This window comes from Phascolarctos cinereus, unplaced genomic scaffold (assembly GCF_003287225.1).
Source record: "Phascolarctos cinereus isolate Bilbo 61053 unplaced genomic scaffold, phaCin_HiC Scaffold_4;HRSCAF=312, whole genome shotgun sequence".
In the NCBI taxonomy this organism is placed as follows: Eukaryota; Metazoa; Chordata; class Mammalia; order Diprotodontia; family Phascolarctidae; genus Phascolarctos; species Phascolarctos cinereus.
The window spans coordinates 213,593,680-213,614,853 of record NW_027555847.1 but is presented as its reverse complement, the minus strand read 5'-3'; the positions used below and the strand labels follow the sequence as shown (position 1 = coordinate 213,614,853).

The 21,174-nt window shown below is 39.3% G+C and overlaps 1 protein-coding gene across 1 annotated transcript in view; it reads right to left on the bottom strand.

Moving 5' to 3' along the window:
* TRRAP (transformation/transcription domain associated protein) overlaps positions 1-21,174 on the bottom strand; it is a 170,470-nt gene that overhangs the window by 61,390 nt on the left and 87,906 nt on the right. Inside the window, 2 exon segments of the mRNA XM_078152903.1 lie at positions 16,245-16,380; positions 19,384-19,496. Coding sequence (XP_078009029.1) covers positions 16,245-16,380; positions 19,384-19,496 — 249 coding nt within the window.

The following is a 21,174-nucleotide window of genomic DNA, read 5'->3' as shown; positions in this document are numbered from 1 at the left end:
TCAGGAAGATCTGAACTCATCAAATCCTGCCTCAGACACTTGTGTGCGACCATGGGAAATTCACTTAATTCCAGTAGCTCCTTGTCACCTACAGGATCAAACATAAAATCCTCCCATTGGTGCTTAAAGCCCTTTTTATATAACTGAGCCCATAAAGTAGTTGAGATCACTAAGTCAGTGACTTAGAGATGAGGTCCACTAACTTTCTGGTCTTTTTACACCATACACTCCAACCCTTCCAAGTTTCATTTTCTCTTTGATCCAATGGCATTAGCCTTCTTGCTGTTCCTTAAAAAAGATACTCCATCTCTCACCTCCAGTCAGTCCCCAGGCCTAGAATGTTCTTCCTCTTCTCTGCCTCTTGGCTTCCTTCAAGTTCCAGCTAAAATCTAACATTCTACAGGAAGCCTTTCCCATCTCTTTTAATTTCAGGCCTTTCCCTTTATTATTTCCCATTTATCCTGTATATAGCTTGTTTGTACATAGTTTTTGCATGTTGTCTCCCCTGTTAAAATGGGAGCTCCTCAAGGGCATAGTCTATCTTTTTTTTTGTATCCTCTGTTCTTATCACAATGCCTAGCATATAGCAGGCACTTAAAAACTGCTCATCAGTTGCCTGACTTAACTTCTGTACCTCACTTTCTTCATATGTAAAACAAGGATAAGAATAACACCTACCAAATAAGGTTCTTGGGAAGATCAAATAAGAAAGCATATATAAAACAATTTGTAGACCTCAAAGTGCTAACCCCCACCTTTCTTCTCTTCCTCCCATTAGAATGTAAGGTCCTTAAGGGCAGCAACTGCCCTTCTTTTTACTTGTATTTGTATTCCCAGCTCTTAGCAACTGCCTGGCACACAGTAAGTACTTAATAAATCCTTGCTGACTGACATCATCATTTGTAATTTGGGAATGAACAGTTTCAGCTGAATGATGAGGTCAGTGTCTGAATGCAGGGTTTAAAAGAGTGAGATGAGAAGAGAAGAAATGAAAACACCAATTACAGATGGTTTTATCAAGAAGTTTAGCTTAGAAGATAAAGAGGGCAATAACTGGCATGACAGGATATCATGAAAGGTTTTTTTTGTTTTGTTTTTTTAAAGAATGGGAACCTTGTGTATCTTCTTAGGTAAAAGGGAAGGTGTCTGGAGACATCAAGAGTTTGAAGTTTAGGGAATGAAATAATGCTGGAAGCAATCTTCTGTTAAAGAGGAAGGGATGTATCACGGGTGCATGGAGATGGGTTGGCCTTGGCAAGCAGAAGGGCATCCTCACAAGGACTGAAGTAAAGGAGGGAAGAGTAAGGGAAGATGTCAGAAGAATGTGAAATTAGGAGGAGAGATGAAATGAGATGACCAAGGTGGAGGGGTGGCCAAGAAGGCACATCAGAAGCTAACTGAATCCCAAACCTAGATTTCTATCGATGATCTCTTAAACTCCAGGACTCCAGTGCTCAGCAACACAGTGGAAAGAGTAACAGGCCTGTGACGAAAGTGACCAAAACGCTTTGAGGTCACACATTTCGTGTGTCCATGGGTAAGTCACTTAACCTGTTTGTCTCAGTTTTCTCAACCGTAAAATGGGGTATAATAATAGCATCTAACTCACAAAACTGTTGTAGGGATCGAATGAGATGCTACTTGTAAAGGGCTTACAGTTTCTGGTACAAGTTCCTCTCTTCATCTAGAACTATCACTGACAGCTCACATTTAAAAATTGTTAAACCTGAACTTCTTCTGACTTCATTTTTGTCAGTAGTATCACTAATAACCTAGTCTCCAATGTTTGATACTTTAATTTTTACATTCAACTCTTTCCTCTTTCTTTCTATCCAAGCAGTTAACAAGTTCTATAGAACCTCCATAACATCTCCTATATCTACCTGCTCTTCTCTGTTCCCATTATCATCATCCTAGTACAGGCTCTTCATTACCACTCATTTGGATTACTGCAATAGCCTCCTAACAAGTTTCCCCCACACATCCTTTCCTTCAGCCCAATCTTCACATTGCATGCTTCTCACCTCTCTGTTCAAAAATCTTCAGTGGTTCCTTATCAATAAGAGCCCAAATTCCTTGGCTTGGCACTCAAAGCTCTATATGCTCTGGTGCTATTCTACTTTCTCTGCCATCTCATACTACTCCCCAACACATAGATTACGCTTTATTGAATCTGCTCCTGCATCTTTGCTCATACTGTTGCTATGCCTTAAATATCTATCTTTCCTTCTTCTTTTCACCTACTGAATGGTGACCCATACTTAAAAGCCCAGCTCAAATGCTTTAAATGAAGTGGTTCTCAAAGTGTGAACAGATAAGCCCTCTGGTCCCTAGGACTTTCTTGGGGGGGCAGGGGAACATGGAGGGTAGTGTTTGAGGTCAAAACTATATTTTTAAAAATTTATTTATTTTTAGTTTGACATTCACTTCCATAAGATTGAGTTTTAAATTTTCTCTCCCGCTCTCCCTCAGACGACGTACAATACGATACAGGCTCTGCATATGTATTCATTTTAAGTATATTTTCCCATTAGTCATAATGTCAAAAACAATTAGAACCAATGGGAAGAACTACAAGAATGAAGCAATAAAACAAAACAACAAAGGAAAAGGAGGGCAAATAATATGCTTCCATCTGCATTCAGACTCCATATTTCTTTCTCTGGGTGTGGACAGCAATTTCCATCATGAAGAGTAACTACTTTTTTTTTCTTTTTTGGTAAGGCAATTGGGGTTGAGTGACTTGCCCAGCGTCACACAGCTAGTGAGTGTTACGTGTCTGAGGACAGATTTTGAACTCAGGTCCTCCTGACTCCAGAGCCAGTGCCACCTAACTGTCCCTCAAAACTATTTTCTTAAATGATATTTTTATTTTTCTGTTAAAATAGTCTTCCCTTTTCCAATTACATATCTGATAGAGGCCAGATATTTTTTCATAAACACTTCAACTAAAACAACTTATTGCAAAAGACTGAATGCAGAAGCAGATGAGAATCCAGCTGACTTTTACTAAGCCAGACATTAATTTGCAAAAATATGTAAAACCATGCCACTTTTCTAATTTTTGTTTTGGAAAACACAGCTTTTAAAAAATAAAAGTTATTTATGTTAACTGACTTATCACTATTTTAAATGAATCAGTAAATATTTTTAAGAGTTATCAGTTAGGGGCAGGAAAGGGGAGAAAAATTTAAAACTAAAAAGCTTATGGAAATGATTGTTGATGAATCAAAATAAATTAATAAAAAAATAAAAAAGTTATCAGTTTCAACTAGTGATATCGTAAATATCTAGAGATATAAATCTTTGGGGGTGGCTCAATAATTTTTAAAAGTGTAAAGGGTTTGAGAACCATTGATTTAAAGTATTCCCCAATGACCCATCTTCCCACTATGAGCCTCACAAACTTTTTTATGCACCTCTTTAATGCAATGATCAGATATCGTGCTAACCATTAGGGGGTTTTCATGGAACCCTCTGGCAGGCTTGAAAAACCTATTGAGCCCTTCTCAGAATATTTGTTACTTACACTCACAACTGAAAGAAATGTTAACTTGCAGTTAAGGTTAGTGAAAATAAAGATGTACATTTTTTCCCACCCAAGTTCCAGACCCACTGAAATCTATTCAGGGACCTTGGAGGGGTAGGACATGGAGTACCCATGAAATCTAGTTTTAAAACTATGACTTATCCCTTTTCCCTTATCTCATTACCATTCAATCAGTTGCCAAATTCCATAAATTTTATTTCCACAAGATCTCACATTATTTGTCCATCTCCTATGTATTTTCACTGCCATACTAGCTCAAGCCTTCATTACCTCTTGCCTGGGAAAGGAAAGAAAGGAAAACCAGAACAAAGATGATGGACTAGAAGAAAGGAAAGACTGAATTACTACAAAATTTTGGTAAGGGTAAAGAACAAAGTAGGGCATGGAAAAGGCAGAAGAAGAGGAGAACTGTGAATAAAGGGGATTTTTAGGCTTCAGAGTCTTGGAAATTGGAAAATTTAAAACAGTAAGGAAAGGTGTAGGGTGGTTCACCCTGATAGAAAGCAGAAGCATAGTGGAGATGGAGAGCATACAAACTGAAGAAGTGAAGCGCTAAGGAACTGAGAGACCAGAATATTAGATGGGCCATGAAGGAAGGTAGGAGAATGGGGGATGATTATGAATTTTACTTTCAAAAGAGGTTGGAAACTGAACTAAGTTATTAAAACCTTAGCTTGTAAGTCTTCTTTAGAATAAGTAAATGCAATTTTACATACCTGAAACTTTCTGAATAAAAATGAAGGGTAGTATAGAAAGGAAGTAATGAAGTTAATCACAGCATCAGGTAGGAATAAAAACCTACTGGTTTCTGTACTATTTGGAAGTGAATGACAGAAGAACTGATAAAGTTTAAAACTATTCTCTAGTATTTTATTAAAATTTCATTAATACAGTAATACTTTTTCAATCTGCTTTTGTAATTTTAAGAACAAGGTTAAAGTACTCATACTTTTATCTTTAAAACTTTAGAAATGGTACAATGGTTTGGTTTGGTTTCAGCTTAAGGTACGGCACACTACTAACCAGTGCAAAGGGAGTGTGCATGTTAATCTTAGTTGAACTGATTAAGTACATGATTTATTTCTGACCTACATAATGCATTTGAAGTTCAGGGTGTTCTGACAAAATACTCTTCTGAGTGACAAATATTTGTAAGGTACTGGTCTACCAATCTCATTCCCTTGATCAAAAAAATCTTCAATTGCTCCCAACTGCATAGTGAATAAAATAAAATAAAAACACCAGTTTGTCATTCAAGACCTTCCATAATTTGACTCTCATCTACCTTTTCTCATCTTATATCATGGTAGCCAAATTGGCCTGCCTGGCCTCCCCTGTCTCTGAGCTTTTCCCACATTATCTATCATGAATAGATTTCTCTCTTAGGAGAGGAAGGAGTACTTTCAAGGCATGAGTGACAACCACTTTAAAGGTGCAAAAAAAAAGATACAGAGTCATGTGAAAGAAAAGCAAGATAGTCTGGATGTTACTATAGAATTCATGAAAAAGAATGATGGGGAAGTTGGTAGTACAGTGGATAGAGCACCAGCCCCGGAGTTGGTAGCACCTCAGTTCAAATCTGACCTCAGACACTTACTAGCTACATTACTCTGGGCAAGTCACTTAACTTCAACTGCCTTAAAAAAAAAAAAAGAATGATGTATAATAATATTGGGTAAATATCTAGAGATAGAAATCATATAAACAAAAGCTCTTTGGGGGTGGCTCAATAATTTTTAAGAGTGTAAAGAGGTTTGAGAACCATTGCTTTAAAGCATTTCCCAACGACCCATCTTCCCGCTATGAGCCTCACAAACTTTTTTATGCACCTCTTTAATGCAATGATCAGGTATATGCTAACCATTAAGGAGTTTTCTGGCAGTCTTGAAAAACCTATTGAGCCCTTCTCAGAATAATATTTGTTATTTACACTCACAACTGAAAGAAATGTTAACTTTCAGTTAAGGTTAGTGAAAATAAAGATGTACATTTTTTCCCACCCAAGTTCCAGAATTACTGAAATCTATTCAGGGACCTTGGAGGGGTGGGGACATGGAGTACCCATGAAAAGTAGTTTGGGGGCAGCTAGATGGTACACTGCATAGAGCTCAGGCCTTGGAGTCAGAAGGAACTGAGTTCAAATCTGGCCTCAGACACTTGATACTTCCTAGCTGTATGGCCCTGGGCAAGTCACTTAAGCCAATTGCCTAGCCCCACCCCCCACCCCCAAAAAAGTAGTTTTATTTTTTTAAATTTTTTAATTAATTTATTTTGAATTATCAACAATAACTCCCATAAGCTTTTGAGTTTTAAATTTTTCTCCCCTTCCCTCTTGAAGATGGCATGCAATCTGATATAGGCTATACATATATATTCCTATTAAACATATTTTCACATTACTGATGTTATAGGTAAGAATTAGAATTAATAGGAGGAACCACCAGAAAGAGGAAAGAAAACACAGCAGAATTTTTTTAAAAAAATAGCAAAGAGTATGCTTCAATCTGCATTTAAACTCCACAGTTCTTTCTCTGGATGTGGATAGCATTTTCCATCATGAGGCCTTTGGAGATGTCTTAGATCCTTGTATTGGTGAGAAGGGTTAAATCTATCAATATTAGTCACTGCACAACGTGACTGTTACTGTGTACAATGTTCTCCTGGTTCTACTCATTTCATTTAGCATCAGACCATACAAGTCTTTCAGATTTTTCTGAAGTCAGCCTGTTCATCATTTCTTATAGCGCAATGGTATTCCATTACATTCATATACCACAACTTGTTCAGCCATTCCCCAATTGATGGGCATCCTCTCAATTTCCAATTCTTTGCCACCACAAAAAGAGCTGCTATAAATATTTTTGTACATGTAGGTCCTCTTCCCATTTGTATGATCTCTCTGGGACACAGCCCTAGAAGTGCTATTGTTGGATTAAAGAGTATGCACATTTTTATAGCCCTTTGGGCATCGTTGCAAATTGCTCTCCAAAATGTTGGCTTAAAGAGTTTTAAAGCTAGACAAAAGAACTTATATCTTTTGAGATTGAGAGAACCTGGGTTACTAAGTTTGAAATGATGATGTATCCCTTTTCCCTTATCTCATTACCATTCAATCAGCTGACAAATTATATAAATTTTATTTCCACAAGATCTCACATTATCTGTCCATCTCCTACGTATTTTCACTACCATACTACTCAAGTCTTCATTACCTCTTGCCTGGGAAAGGAAAGAAAGGAAAACCAGAACAAAGATGATGGACTAGAAGAAAGGAAAGACTGAATTACTACAAAATTTTGACAAGGGCTTTAGGAGAAGTAGCGCATGGAAGAGGTAGAAGAAGAGGAGAACTGTGAATAAAGGGGACTTTTAGGGCTCAGAGTCTTGGAAATTGATAAATTTAAAATGGTAAGTAAAGGTGTAGGGTGGATCACCCTAAGAGAAAGCAGAAACATGGTGCAGTTGGTCAACAACATCAAATGCTACAAGAGGTAAAGAAGGATGAGGACTGAGAAAAGATCATCAGATATGACAGTGAAGAGCTCACTAATGACTCTGGAGAACGGAGTTTCAGTTGAATAATGAGGCTGGAAGCCAGAGTGAAAACTGTTGAGAAGTAAGTGAAAGAAGGGAAAGTGGATACATTCTGGCTGTGAAAGAAAAGGGAAATATAGAACAACAGCTTGAAGGGATGACTGGGTACAATCTGTTTTTCTCAAGACTGGGGAAGGAAGACTTGGGAATGTTTATATGGAACAGGAAGGAGAAACTGAATACTAGGATGGAGCAGATGATTCTGGGGAATATTCTGATGGAAAAGACAGTAGGGGATGAAATCAAGGGTCTATGAAGAAGGATTTGGCTCTGATGGGAAGGGTCATCTCTTTATCAGAGATTGGAATAAGAGAGAATAAGGGATGACACAGAAGATCTCATATGTGAAGAAAAAGGAGCTCACTGTGAATGGTCTATTTTCTCAAGAAAGGATGATGTAAGGTTCTCAGTTGAGCATGAGAAAGTGGGAAGAGGAAAGGTTTAAAAAATTCTCTGTGGGGACCATGACATAGAATTAAAAGGCAAATGACTGTGATAGATAATGTATTGAGCACACCAGGTTCTTAATACATGCTAGATACCTACCAAAACCATTTCTATAGCCCAACTGAGAAAATAAACAAGTTTAAAGCAGGTATTCTCCTCTACTGGATAACAAATGCCTTGTAAGTCCCAAAACATCAAGTGAAGAAAAAATTATTTTAAATCTGGATGTACCCCACTTCAAGACAGGAATCAAATCAAATCAAAACAATCTACCCAATTCTGGAAAAATATCTGTATCCCTAAGTCTGTGGGTTGTAGTAGAAATTACCAGTTAGGACTAGGTATCATCAAATTCACTATGATAGTGCAACTGACAGAATAATAATGGATGCATAATATATCATGGTATTTCCTTTATATATAAAGAAACAGGGGTTAAGAGTCAAATGAAAAGAAAAAAATATGAAAACACTCAAATGTTTTCCTTACTTCCCTCTATAAAATATTAAATTATATACCCTGAAAAGTCCTAATGAATAAGGAAATTCTGGAAATACTAAGTGTTAACTGCTCTATGTATTGCTACTCTATATCCTGCACCTACCCCCCAAAGTTCTAGCACTTAACAACCTTATGACCTATGTGTGTCTTCTTTTAGTCAGTTGTAACTCAAGATAAAATCAATCATTGCATTCGTGCACACAGCAGGCACACAGAAAATGCACACTGTTTTATAGTCATTGGCGTTACATCATAATTAACATTTACCTGCCTGGTAGGTGGCAGGTTTGTTTTTTTCTCTCTCTGTATAAATACTTCTGATGAAAGACAGCAACAGCTTCAGGATGCTGGCTCACTCATCAACCATTTTTATGAAACTAAGCGAACAAAAAGGTTGTTTTGTGATTGTGTACTCAGTCCACAGGTCTCACTACTTATTTCTTTTAAAAGCCTACAGTCTTGGTGTCAACTTGTACGTTTTAGTTAATGGCTTCGCTGTGAAATGCCCATGGCCTGAAGTTATTGGCATGATTAACAGTTTAAGCTGAGAATGAGTTCATGAAAGTCTCTCTCTCTCTCTCTCTCTCTCTCTCTCTCTCTCTCTCTCTCTCTCTCTCTCTCTCTCTCTCTCTTGCCTTTTTTTTGGTGAGGCAATCAGGGTTAAGTGACTTGCCCAGGGTCACACAGCTAGTAAGTGCCAAGTGTCTAAGGCCATATTTGAACTCAGGTCCTCCTGACTCCAGGGCCTGAGCTCTATCCACTGTGCCACCTAGCTGCCCCTCAGTAATGTCTCTTAAATCACTCTTCATGCATGGTAAATAAAACTTCGATTCATTGCTTAGTCATATCTTTCTTGCCCTTTTCCACTAGCAATGTGCAAAGCCAACATAGAGAAGATAACTGATGGTACCCTATGACTGTTTATAATCAATTAACTAGTTTTTTGAAATTAACGGTTAATTTTTTTTTAATTACATCCTCTATCTCAAACTGTTCAGTCATATTTTACCACTACAGAACTTGAGCACTTCAGCTTTTTAAAATGTTCTTTGTTCAGCACCACTGAAATCAGAGGAGTAGCCATGTTTTAGGGGACTGTCCCAGTGCTATCATATTAAGAATTAACACCTTTAAAGTTCTGACCTCCTAGTGATCCACTACATGCATGCTGCCACCCAGAGGCAAAGAGAAAGCTACAGTTTTTAACTCCTAACATACAATTTTCATGCCTAAGAGGTATGATGACCATCAAAAGAAACTAAGCAGACTTGAAACAGAATTCTAACATATTTGTCCTGGAGGTCCAATAAAATACAAACACTACTGCTTTGTGAAAATTCTTCTGAGTAATGAGGAAAAGCTTAAATATATTATTGTTGCAGCTCCTCATTTATTTTATCCCATAATCATTTCTCTTCGACGTAATTTACTTTCCTGAAGCCAACTGTATTAATATAATTCACACTCATTTTTACTTTGAAGGTGCCGAATTGTGTGTCAACAAAATCTATTGACAAGAAATCTGCTCTTTTAACTTTTCCCTCATATAACAGTTAAAAGAACCACAAACCTCTTGTTTCTCACATTGCTTCTCAAAGTCCAGGTTTTTTTGCTAGGTAATTATCAACTAATTCATAATTTTGATTCTTAGGAAAGGATTAGAGACAATCAGGTGAAAGATAATTCTTGCTCCTTAAAAGATATGTTTCATTTTGACAACCAAAATACCTGGCAATGTGCTAAGTCCACGTACACAACTCCAGAGAAGCATTTTGAGCTTCTGTTGATATCATTAGTAATGGGCAGTGGAAAAAAAACAATACCTTGCAGAATTAGAGTCATAATGGGTCCTAAGAAGTTACCTAGTGCAAGCCCCCAACAAATCATGAAACTAGTTACAACATCTCTGACAAATGGTTAGCTAATATCTGTCTGAAGACAACGCTCTAACACAGTTCCTTTCCTTTTGGGACAGCTTTAAGTATAAGGAAGATGTTCATTATACTGAGCTGAAATCGATCTTCCCGTATCTTCCACCTATTGCCCAATTCTTCTAAAATCAAGTAAAACATGACTAATTCCCCTTTCAAATGATACACCTTCAAATATTTGTATCTTGTAATGTAGTTCCCATCCGACTAAGTCTTCTCTAGTGGTCCCCAATTCCTTCAACCAGTTCTCATAAGGAATGGTTTTAAGTCCTTTAACTACCTGGACCCACCTCTTCTGTATGTACTCCAGCTTTATAATTAACCCTGAAAACAAAGTACCCAGAATTGTACAATGAATGACTGTCTTACTCACTCTGCACTCTGGACTCTATGCTTGCATTAGCTTCTTTGGCTTCTACATGCCACTGTGGGTTCACACTGAGTTCTCTCACTGGCTACTAGGACACTGATTTCACATGAACTGAAATCTAAAAACAACTTCTTCCTCCAAAGGTAATACAGTTGATTTTCTTAACCTAAGTGAAAGATGTCATGTTTGTCCCCTACAAAGTTCAATCCTGTTATATTCTGCCCCATGTTCTACCCTATCCAGGTCTTTCTTGGATCTCAATTCTATCATTCAATGCATCATCTCTCCTTTCTAACTAACAGTCATCCACAAATGTGATAAGGGTGCTATGGTTTCATCCACATTTTTTTTCCCGAAGTGTTGAATAGTAGGAGGCCAAAACAGAGCTAGGTGGCACACTAACAGAGACTTCAAGTCAATCAGAACCTATTAAGCACTTATTTTTGAAAGGCACTACAAAATACAGCCTTTAGCAAATAAGCACTAAAGATCCAGAGACAAAAGCAGAAAAAGTCCTAGACCTCACAAGGAGCAAGTAGTGGAAAGAAAGATCTCAATATCAATATACAAAATAAGAATAAGGTAATTTTGAAAGGGAGGTACTAACAGCTGAAGGAGAGGGGAAAATCTTCAAGCAAAAGTTAGTACTAGAACTGAGTTCTGAAGGAAATCAAGGATTCCCAGAAGCAGTGTGTTCCAGGCATGGATCTAGTTGAATTCAATCCTCTCTTGGCTACTTCAGAGGAAGTGAAAGGCATTGTGGAGTGAAGGAAAGTAAAAAGGCATTGAGACATATCATAGGATCATAGATTAAGAGCTGGAAAAAATTTTAAAGGCTTTAAGTCCAATCCCATCATTTTACGAATGAGGAAATGAAGGTTAAGTGCCCTGTATGAGGAACAGTTAGGAAGCAAGTAAAGGTGGACCATAGAGTACATGAAAGGAATAATGTGAAAGAAGACTAAAAAGGTAGGAAAAGGTTAGGTTGTGAAGAGCTTTAAATGTCCCAAACAGTTTATATTTAACCCTCAAGGTAACCAAGAATACACTGGAGATTACTGAGTAATGGAATGACATTGTCATACATACACTTCAGAAAATGCAATTTTGATGGGGCACAACCAAGATGGAGAAGTAAAAGCAGTGACTTGCTTGAGCTCTCCCCCAAACCTCTCCAAATACCTGTAAAAAATGACTCTAAACAAATTCTGGAGCAGTAGAACCCACAAAAAGACCAGGTGAGACAAATTTCCAGCCCAAGACACCCTAGGTAGTTGATAGGAAAGGTCTGTTGTGTCAGGCTGGGAAAGGAGAGTAGTTTAGAATGGGCTATGCAGGCAACGATGGGGCCAGAGGAAACCTGGAACAGGCCTCAAGCGACTGAATCATGGGAAGCTGTGGTGATTTCCAGACTTCTCAAACCACAAATGCCAAAGACAACTTAGAAGGTCAGTAGGAAAGGTCTGTCAGATCTGGATGAGAGAGGAGCATGATCCAGCCTTGGGGCAGTGGCCACAGCAGCAGCGATTGCTTCTGGAGCTCTCAGCCCACAGACGGTGGGGTGATAGAGTGGCTGATCAGAGTGGGATTGCAAGGATCTCTTTGCTGGAACTAAGAATTCTCTCGCTTTGCCCATGCTTGGATCTGGGTGATGTCCTGGGTGGCAGTCCTGAGGCAAGGAGGATTGCTAGTGTGGTACACCTTGTGGTGGTGGAGAGGGAATTCTCCTCACAGTTCCAAGGCAGTGCTTGTGGTCACTCACAGATCAGAACACAGGCCAGGAAAGGAGTAAACACTTTTCCTTTAATCATACCACTTGGAAGAACTGAAAATTTACAGATCCCTAAAAGTATCTCTGTAAACAGCTGTACAAAACCCCTGAAGTATGGGACAGTACACCCTCCATACTGAAAGCAGACCCCTACCTTAACAAAGAGTTAAAAGGTTTGGGGCAGCAAGGTGGAGCAGTGGATAGAGCACCAGCCCTGAAGTCAGGAGGACCTGAGTGCAAATCCAGCCTCAGACCAAACACTTGACACTTACTAGCTGTGTGACCCTGGGAAAGTCACTTAACCCCAATTGCCAAAACAAACAAATAAACAAACAAAAAAAAAAGGAGTTAAAAAGTTCAGTAATTGTCTGAGAACATGAGGAAACAGAGGCAAAAAACTCGGACTATGAAATCTTACTTTGGTGAGAAGGAAGATCAAAACATACAACCAAAAGACCACAAAGCTAAAGTTCCTAATTCAAGGCCTCCAAGAAAAATATGACTCGGTCTCAGGCCATGGAAGAGCTCAAAAAGGATTTTGAAAATCAAGTAAGAGAAGCACAGGAAAAACTGGGAAGAGAAATGAGAGTGATGCGAGAAAATTATGAAAAATGAGTCAACAGCTTGCTAAAGGAGACCCAAAAAAATACTGAAGAAAAGAACACCTTAAAAAATAGACTAACCCAAATGGCAAAAGAGGTCCAAAAAGCCAATGAGGAGGAGAATGTCTTAAAAAGCAGAACTGGCCAAACGGAAAAAGAATTCCAAAAAGCTCACTGAAGAAAATACTTCCTTAAAAATTAGAATGCAGCAAATGGAAGCTAATGACTTGATGAGAAATCAAGAAATTGTAAAACAAAACCAAAAGAAGGGGAAAAAAAAGAAGATGATGTGAAATATCTCATTGGAAAAACAACTGACCTGGAAATTATCTCTGATCTAGCAGAGATAATTTCAAAATTATTGGACTACCTAAAGCCATGATCAAAAAATTATCAAGGAAAACTGCCCTAATATTCTAAAACCAGAGGATAAAATAGAAATTGAAAGAAGCTACCTATCACCTCCTGAAAGAGATCCCCAAAGGAAAACTCCTAGGAATACTGTAGCCAAACTCCAGAGTTCCCAGGTCAAGGAGAAAATATTGCAAGCAGTCAGAAAGAAACAATTCAAGTACTGTGGAAACACAATCAGGATAACACAGGATAACGCAGCTCCTACATTAAGGGATCACAAGAGCAAAGGAGATAGGATTACAGCCAAGAATCACCTACCCAGCAAAACTGAGTATAATCCTTCAGGAGAAAAAAAAATGTACATTCAGTGAAATAGAGTACTTTTAAGCATTCTTGATGAAAAGACCAGAGCAGGGGGCAGCTAGACAGCACAGTGGATAGAGCACTAGTCCTAGATTCAGGAAGACCTAAGTTCAAATCTGGCCTCAAACACTTGACACTTACTAGCTGTCTGACTCTGGGCAAGTCACTTCACCCCACTGTCTTGCCCAAAAAATAAAAAAGGAAAAAAGAAAGAAAAAGAAAAGACCAAAGCGGAATAGAAAATCTTTCAAATACAACACTCGAGAAGTATGAAGAGGTAAACAGGAAAAAGGAATCATAAGGGACTTATTAAAGTTGACAGTTTACGTTCCTACATGGAAAGATGATATTTATAACTCATGAGACCTCTGTCAGTATTATGGTAGTTGGAGGGGAAAAAAATATATGTATACACAGATAGACAGATAGATAGATAGACAGACAGACAGACAGACAGAGGGCACAGGGTGAGTTGAAGAGGAAGGGGTGATATCTAAAAAATAAAATTAAGGGGTGAGAGAGGATTATACTGGGAGAATGAGAAAGGGAGAGGCAGAATGGGGTAAATTATCTCACTTAAACAGACAAGAAAAAGCCTTTACAGTGGAGGGAAGAGGCAGGAGGTGAGCGGAAATGAGTGAACCTTACTTTCATCAGATTTGGCTTAAGAAGGGAATAACATACACACTCAATTGGGTATGGAAATCTATCTCACCCTACATGAAAATAGGGAGGAAAGGAATAAGAAAGCAGGGGGGTGACAGAAGGGAGAGCACATGGGGGAGGAGGTAATCAGAAGCAAACACTTTTGAGGAGGGACAAGGTCAAAGAAGAGAACAGAATAAATGGGGGGGTGGGATAGGATGGAGGGAAATATAGTTAGTTTTTCACAACATGACTATTATGGAAGTGTTTTCCATGACTATACATGTATAACCTATATCAAATTGCTTGCCTTCTCAATGAGGGTGGGTGGTGGGGGAGGAAGGCAGAGAACTTGGGACTCAGAAGTTTTAAATACAAATGTTAAAAATTGTTTTTTACATGCAACTGGGAAATAAGATATACAGGCAAAGGGGTATAGAAATCTAGCCTGCCTTACAGGAAAACAGAAGGGGAATGGTGTAAGAGAAGGGAGTGGGGTGCCAGAACAGAGGGCAGATTGAAGGAGTATTTAGAATGCATGCCATCTTGGGGAGGGGAGAGGAGAGAGATGGGGAGAAAATTTGGAACTTAAAATCTTGTGGAAGTGAATGTTGAAAATTAAAAATAAATTAAAAATAAATACAATTTTGACACCTAAAAGGAGGATGGATTAGAGTAGAGAGAGACCTGAGGTAGAAGACCAATTAGAAGACTACCACAATAATCCAGACAAGAAGTGATAAAGGTCTGGGTGACTATGTTAATATAGAGAAGACGCAAAATATGTTGTGAAAAAACAGTGTCTGGCAAATGACTATATGGGGGGAAAAAAGAGAAGTCAAGGATGACACCAAGACTGCAAATCTGGGTGACTGAAATGATGGCAATTCTGCCCCTCCTCCCCCTCAAAAGAGACGGTATTAGAGAGATACGTGAGGGTGGGGGGACAAAGACAAATTCCATTTTGAACATCTTGAGTCTGAGATGCTTCTAAAAGTTCGTCAGTTGATAATACAGGACTGGAGTTCAAGAAGGAGAATAGCTCTGAGAGCTATCTGTGTAGAGATAATAATTAAAACCACAGTGAGCCAATGAGGTCACCAAGAGTAAGTGTTAGAAAAGAAAAATAAAAAGAGAGAAAGCCCAAAACAGAGCTTTGGGCAATAACCATGGATAGGGCCTATGGTATTGTTGTGATCCTGCAAAGGAGATTAAGAAAGAGTAGACAGGATGGAATGGCTAGGAGACAGCAGTGTCACAAAAACCCAGAGTATCCAGGAGGAGAGTGTATTAAAAGTCAAATGCTGCAGAAACGTCAAGAAGAATGAGCATTGAAAAAAGGCCAAGATTCCTGGTGACAACAGGGAGAGGAACATCAAATGAATGATGAGATCTGAAACCAGATGACTAAGACTGAGAAGTGACAGCAAAGAAAGGAAGCAGAAGCAACAAGCGTAAACAGCTTTTTCTAGGAATTTGGATGAGAAACGGAGCGGAGATACAGAATAACAGGTTAAGAAAATGACAAGATCTACTGAGTCTCCCCCTCCCCCTGGACCCCTACCTTGGGACTGATGTGTTTGTAAGCAACAAAGAAGGAGTAGCAGCAGAATGGAAGACTAAAGATTGATTGTGGCTGACAATCACTGACAGTTCAGTCAGTAAATCAATCACGAACCCACCCAACTACACTATCCTCTAGTCTACAACTTGCCATCCTGTTCACAATGACACCTCAAAAGATTTTGCGAGATGGCTTATTAAAACCCAGAGAGATGATGGCAGATAAATTCTCTAAAATGGTAACTTCATCCAAAAAAAGGAAAGAATGTAACTGGCATAACTTTTTTTCCCTTTTTAAAAACTTTTTGGGGCATGGGGGGCAATTGGGGTTAAGTGACTTGCCCAGGGTCACACAGCTATTAAGTGTCAAGTGTTTGGTCTGAGATCATATTTGAACTCAGGTCCTCCTGACTTCAGGGCTGCTGCTCTATCCACTTCGCCACCTAGCTGCCCTAGGCAAAACTCTTTCTTAATGGATCTCTGCGGGATCAAAGTGAACACCTTTTTACCTCCTAAACAGAGACAAAGGGAAGCAAGGAGAAGAACATCTCACCTGAACTAGTGCTTCCTTCATTGCAGTCCAGTTGGATACTCTCCAAGCACACTCCAGCACAAGATAAGGATTTATATGTCCTTTTGACTGACCGTATTCTGTCAAAGCTTCCCACTGGTTCAACTCCTTAGAGCAGCTATATAAAAAAAAAATTCAATGATTCTATTAATTTCACAGACCTCAACATTAAGAAAAAATATTTTAAAGTATTTCATATATTTTCCAAAACCAGGGGGGGAGGGCGGGAAGAGGTGGTAGGGAGAAGTATAGGAGAGAAACGCTGCAAAAACAAATAGGCTTTCTTTATTAAAGTTAAGTACCTACAAACCAGAAATAAAATTTTCACCTTTTGAAAGTGAATCTGCTTACCATAGGTAATTAACTACGTGATACCCTGAAATGAACGAACTTCAAGTTATACTTCGAACTGTCTACATCACAAACACCCAGGAAAAGTTTCTACCAATTATCCAGAAAGGTAATTAGGCTGGACTTAGAGAGTTCTTCCCCATGTCCCTTTCACAGTCAGTCCACTTTAAGGAGTAGACAGTCCCATTTAGAACTCAAAATTTTCACTTAAAGTCTTTCCTGCTTATGCCTGCCAGGGCTTCCAGATACCCAGCGGCCAGCAACACTATCTGCCAAGAGGCTGAGCAGAACCTACTACTCTCCTGCCTTCTTCCTATTCACTGATACTTTGCCGGGACTCATTCCCCCTATAATAGAGAAAATAATCCAATTTTCTCTTACTCTACCCAAGCTAGGGATTCTAAACCCTGGCTACTGAAGGGCAAATACCTAAACTCCTGAACTCAGCTACCTGCTCCCTCTTTACCATTCACCTCAAGGCCATTGCTATAGTGCTCCCCTCCAGGCATATCTGCCTGCCCTTCCCACTGCAACCTCAGGATTTCTCCCTCGATAATTAACAAACTTCCTTTCAATTTGTTATCAATCTGTCATAGCTGACAGAAAGCCAGTTTGAGGCCAGATAACCTGGACTGAAGTTGTACCTCTGACATGTACTGGTCGGAAGCTCTGGCCAAGTCACTCAATCACCCAGTGCTCTAGGTAACCCCGAGACTTTAAGCTTTGGACACACCATAAACCTGCAATGTAGAGTATTTTCCTCACCCAGTTGTTCGGTATCTCAGTAAAATCTCAGATTCATTACCCATCCCTTCCTTTCTCTTGCTCCCCCTCCCACATTCTGGCACTTACTGAACTGTGCCCCACCCCCACCTCTAGATGACACTGCATCCATTGCTGTGCTATCTAGGGCTACCTGTGCTTTTTCTCATACCCTCTTACTCACTGGTCTTGTTGGGGGTAATCAGAATACTTACTATCTGCTGTCACCGCCAGACCCTCCCTCTACTTCCATACTCAGAAACTTCTCTGCCTTAAGAGGGAGCTCTTTAAGATTAATATTATTTAAATTTATCACTCAATTCAGAACCTGCTTATTATCTACTGGCCAACCCCAATCTCAATAAGTACAGTGACTAGCTCAGCGTCTCTCTCTCCACTCCAACTTCTATTCTCACACTATGAGACTTCAACTTACATGTTGAGTTTCCCAGTGTCTTATATATTCAATTCTAGACGCCAACTCACCTCCACTCAGGGATGGCTTGACCCTGCCATCACCAGAAGGGTTCAACTTCCATGTTCAAGAACTCCAAAGTTCCTTTATCCAATGATAACATTTTATCATTCCTTCTTACCTTACCACACTTAACCCTATTCTTCAAGTTCATCTTGACCTATAATATATGTAGTTTCAATAGTTTTCCAAGCTATCATCCCTGCTCTGGCTACATCTTCTCTCTTCCCAATCTCTAACTCTTACTGAACCAGTCAACCCTGCGCCATCTTCTACTCTTAAATATTATATACCCTTGTCCTACTGCTGAACATGACCTGCCAGACCTCAACCCTAGATAATATCCACCATTGTCCTTCTTTGGTCCCACTAACTAAATCTGAAGGGAGCCATGAAGCCATACTAACCAAGGTCTACTTAACTTCTCCCCAACCAATTCCCTATCACAGAAAGAGAGAACAGCGCAGTAGCTATTCCAAAGCTTCTCTACTCTCCTTAAGCATCCCACTGGCACTCCCTTCACCACTCTCTCAGTTGAAGACTTCAACTCATACATTTAGAAAAGCAAAAACCTGAGGCTATGTGCTGAAACTGGAGAGCTCCCTCTTTTTCCTTTTTCATCTCACATCCCTCTGATGTCATCCCCCACTTCTCCTCCTTCACTTCTGTGTCAGATAATGAGATGGCCCTTCTCTTTACCAAGGTTAACTCCTTTACATGTACTCGATCTTATCCTGTTTTCTCCAGCAGATTGAACCTATTATCTCTATACTCTCACTATTCTTCAATCTCTCCCTATCTACTGTTTCCTTCCTTGCTGCCTACAAACACGCCCAATTCTTCTTCATTTTTAAAAAATCCTCACTAGCCCCTACCATATGTGCCAGTTCTTAATCCAAATCTCATCTGTCTTCTACTAAACTCAAAAAAGCCATCTTCCTTACAACTGGCAAAACAAAAAACAACCCACCTCAATAAGCTCCCTATTATTTTCAGGATCAAATATAAACTCCTCCATTTGCCAGGTATAACACTTAACAATCTGCTTCCTTTCTATATTTCCCATCGTCTTACAGATCACTCCTCCTAGACACACTCTATGGTGCAGCCACACCAGCCTACTTGCTGTTCCTCACCAGAGACATTCCTATTTCCCAGGACTACACTGACTGCCTTCTGCTTTTCTCTCCTCTACTTAGAATCCTTGGCTTCCTTCAAGACTCACCTCAAATGCCACCTTCTACAAAAGGCTTTCCCAGGCCCTCTAGCTACTCCTATAGTCCCCTATGGCTACCTTCCAGCTATTCTGTCTGTACCATGTACAAGTCATCTCCTCTATAAGATCAGTAAACTCCTTGAGGACAAAGCCTGTTTTTGCTTTCTCTTTCTATGTTTAGTGCTTACTACAGAGCCTGTCACAGAGTAAGAGCTTAATAAACGCTTTCTGATTGACTGATGGGATCTCAAACAGTACTAATAAGTAGTATTTTTAAGGAATGAAATTGTTGAACAATATCAATCTCAGAGGCTTACCGAATCCAGTGGTCTTCCCAAAGCTGATATTCTGGGAAGATAGAGGGAGATGCGTTATTCCTCTCATGTTCTTTTTTGGCTTTTTCCATTGCTTTTTCGTATGATTCTTGTGCCTTCAAAAAAAAAGTTCCTAACAGTTTCAGTATCTGACCTAATTCCAACCAAAATCTGAATAAGAGTGGAATTATGCTGAAACAACAAAAACATGGCATCCCTCCTCCCTTCTCACTAATCTAGGGCCTCTCTTTTCAATTCACTATTCATAGAGAGCCTCCACAAGAATATAAAAATGGGCAGGGAGAGAGCAAGAGTGTCTAATTTTTAACTGGAACACAAGGGAAAACAAAGACAAATTATTAAAGTCTCTATTTTACTACAATGAAAGAAGGCAGAATTTCCTAATTAAATTCCTTGCATTGTATATTTGGAAATCTTGAGCACTTTGGGGGGGGGAATTTTCTTGACACTACTCTCTCCTGGTTCCTTCTCTACCCTGTCTGATCACTTCTTTTCTGTCTTTGCAGGATCTTCATCCATATCACACCTGCTAAGAGTAGGAGACCCCAAGAGTCTGTCCTTCATCCATCCTCACTCCCTCTATACTATTTCAGTTGGTGATTTCATTAGCTTCCATGATTTCAATTACTCTAAGTAGATGAATTTCAGACCTACTTGCTCAGGCCTACCACCTCTCTTGTCCTCCAATATCGTATCTCCAACTGCTTTTTAAAAAGCCTGAGCTGTTGCCCTGTAGATGTCTTAAACTAAAATATGTCAAGAACCGAATTCTTTATCTTTCCCCCAAAATCCTCCCTCCTTCCTTTCTGCTCCAAACTTCCCTATTACTGGGGAATATACCACCATCCTGTGTCATTCTCAACTCTTCCCTCTCACCCCATATCCAATCTGTTACCAATTCCTGTTAATTCAGGACAGGATTTGTAACATCTCTCATAAATCTCCACTTAACTGCTTGACATTACCCTTATCATCTCACACCTAGACTATTGCAATAGTCTATTGGCTGGGCTTCCTGTCTCCAGTCTCTCTTCCCACTACAATATGAGGTCCTCCTCAAGGCTGTCAAAATGATCTCCCTAAAATGCAGATCTTGACCTTAATGCCTCTGTATTTAACAAGCTGGAGTGGCTTTCTATCACCAATAGGACCAAAAATAAAAGCACCTGTTTGGTTTTTAAAGCCCTTCATAATCTAGCCCCTACATACTATTTTTCTTATTGCCTTTCTTTCCTAACCTACACCTTATTCCTCCCCCTCCCCACCATGTATTCTGTGATCCAATGATACTGGCTTGCTATTCCTTGAACAGAAAAATACCTCCTCACTCCAAATGCTTTCATGCCTGTCCCTTGCCTAGAACACAATCCCTCTTCATCTATGCCTCCTAGCTACAGCTAAAGTCCTACCTTCATCAAGAAGTCTTTCCTAGTGCCCCTCAACCCTAGTGTCTTCCCTCTGAGATCACCTCCAATTTATTCTGTGTATATGTGGCTTGTACAAAGTTATACGCATATTGACTCCCCCATTAGACCATGAGCCCCTTGTGAGCAGGGACTGTTAGTGTTTTGTTCTTGTCTTTCTTTCTAGCAAGTGTCTGGCATAGGTGCTTGATAAATGCTAAGTGACTGAGCACAAAATTGCATGTCTATATTATAACAGTTTTGACCTCAAGCTTTAGGTAAGTAAATATAAAAATGCAAGTAAAAATAAAACTAAAATGTAGTCCAACTAGAATTTCATATGGCTCAAAGTAAATAATGATTTCAGACA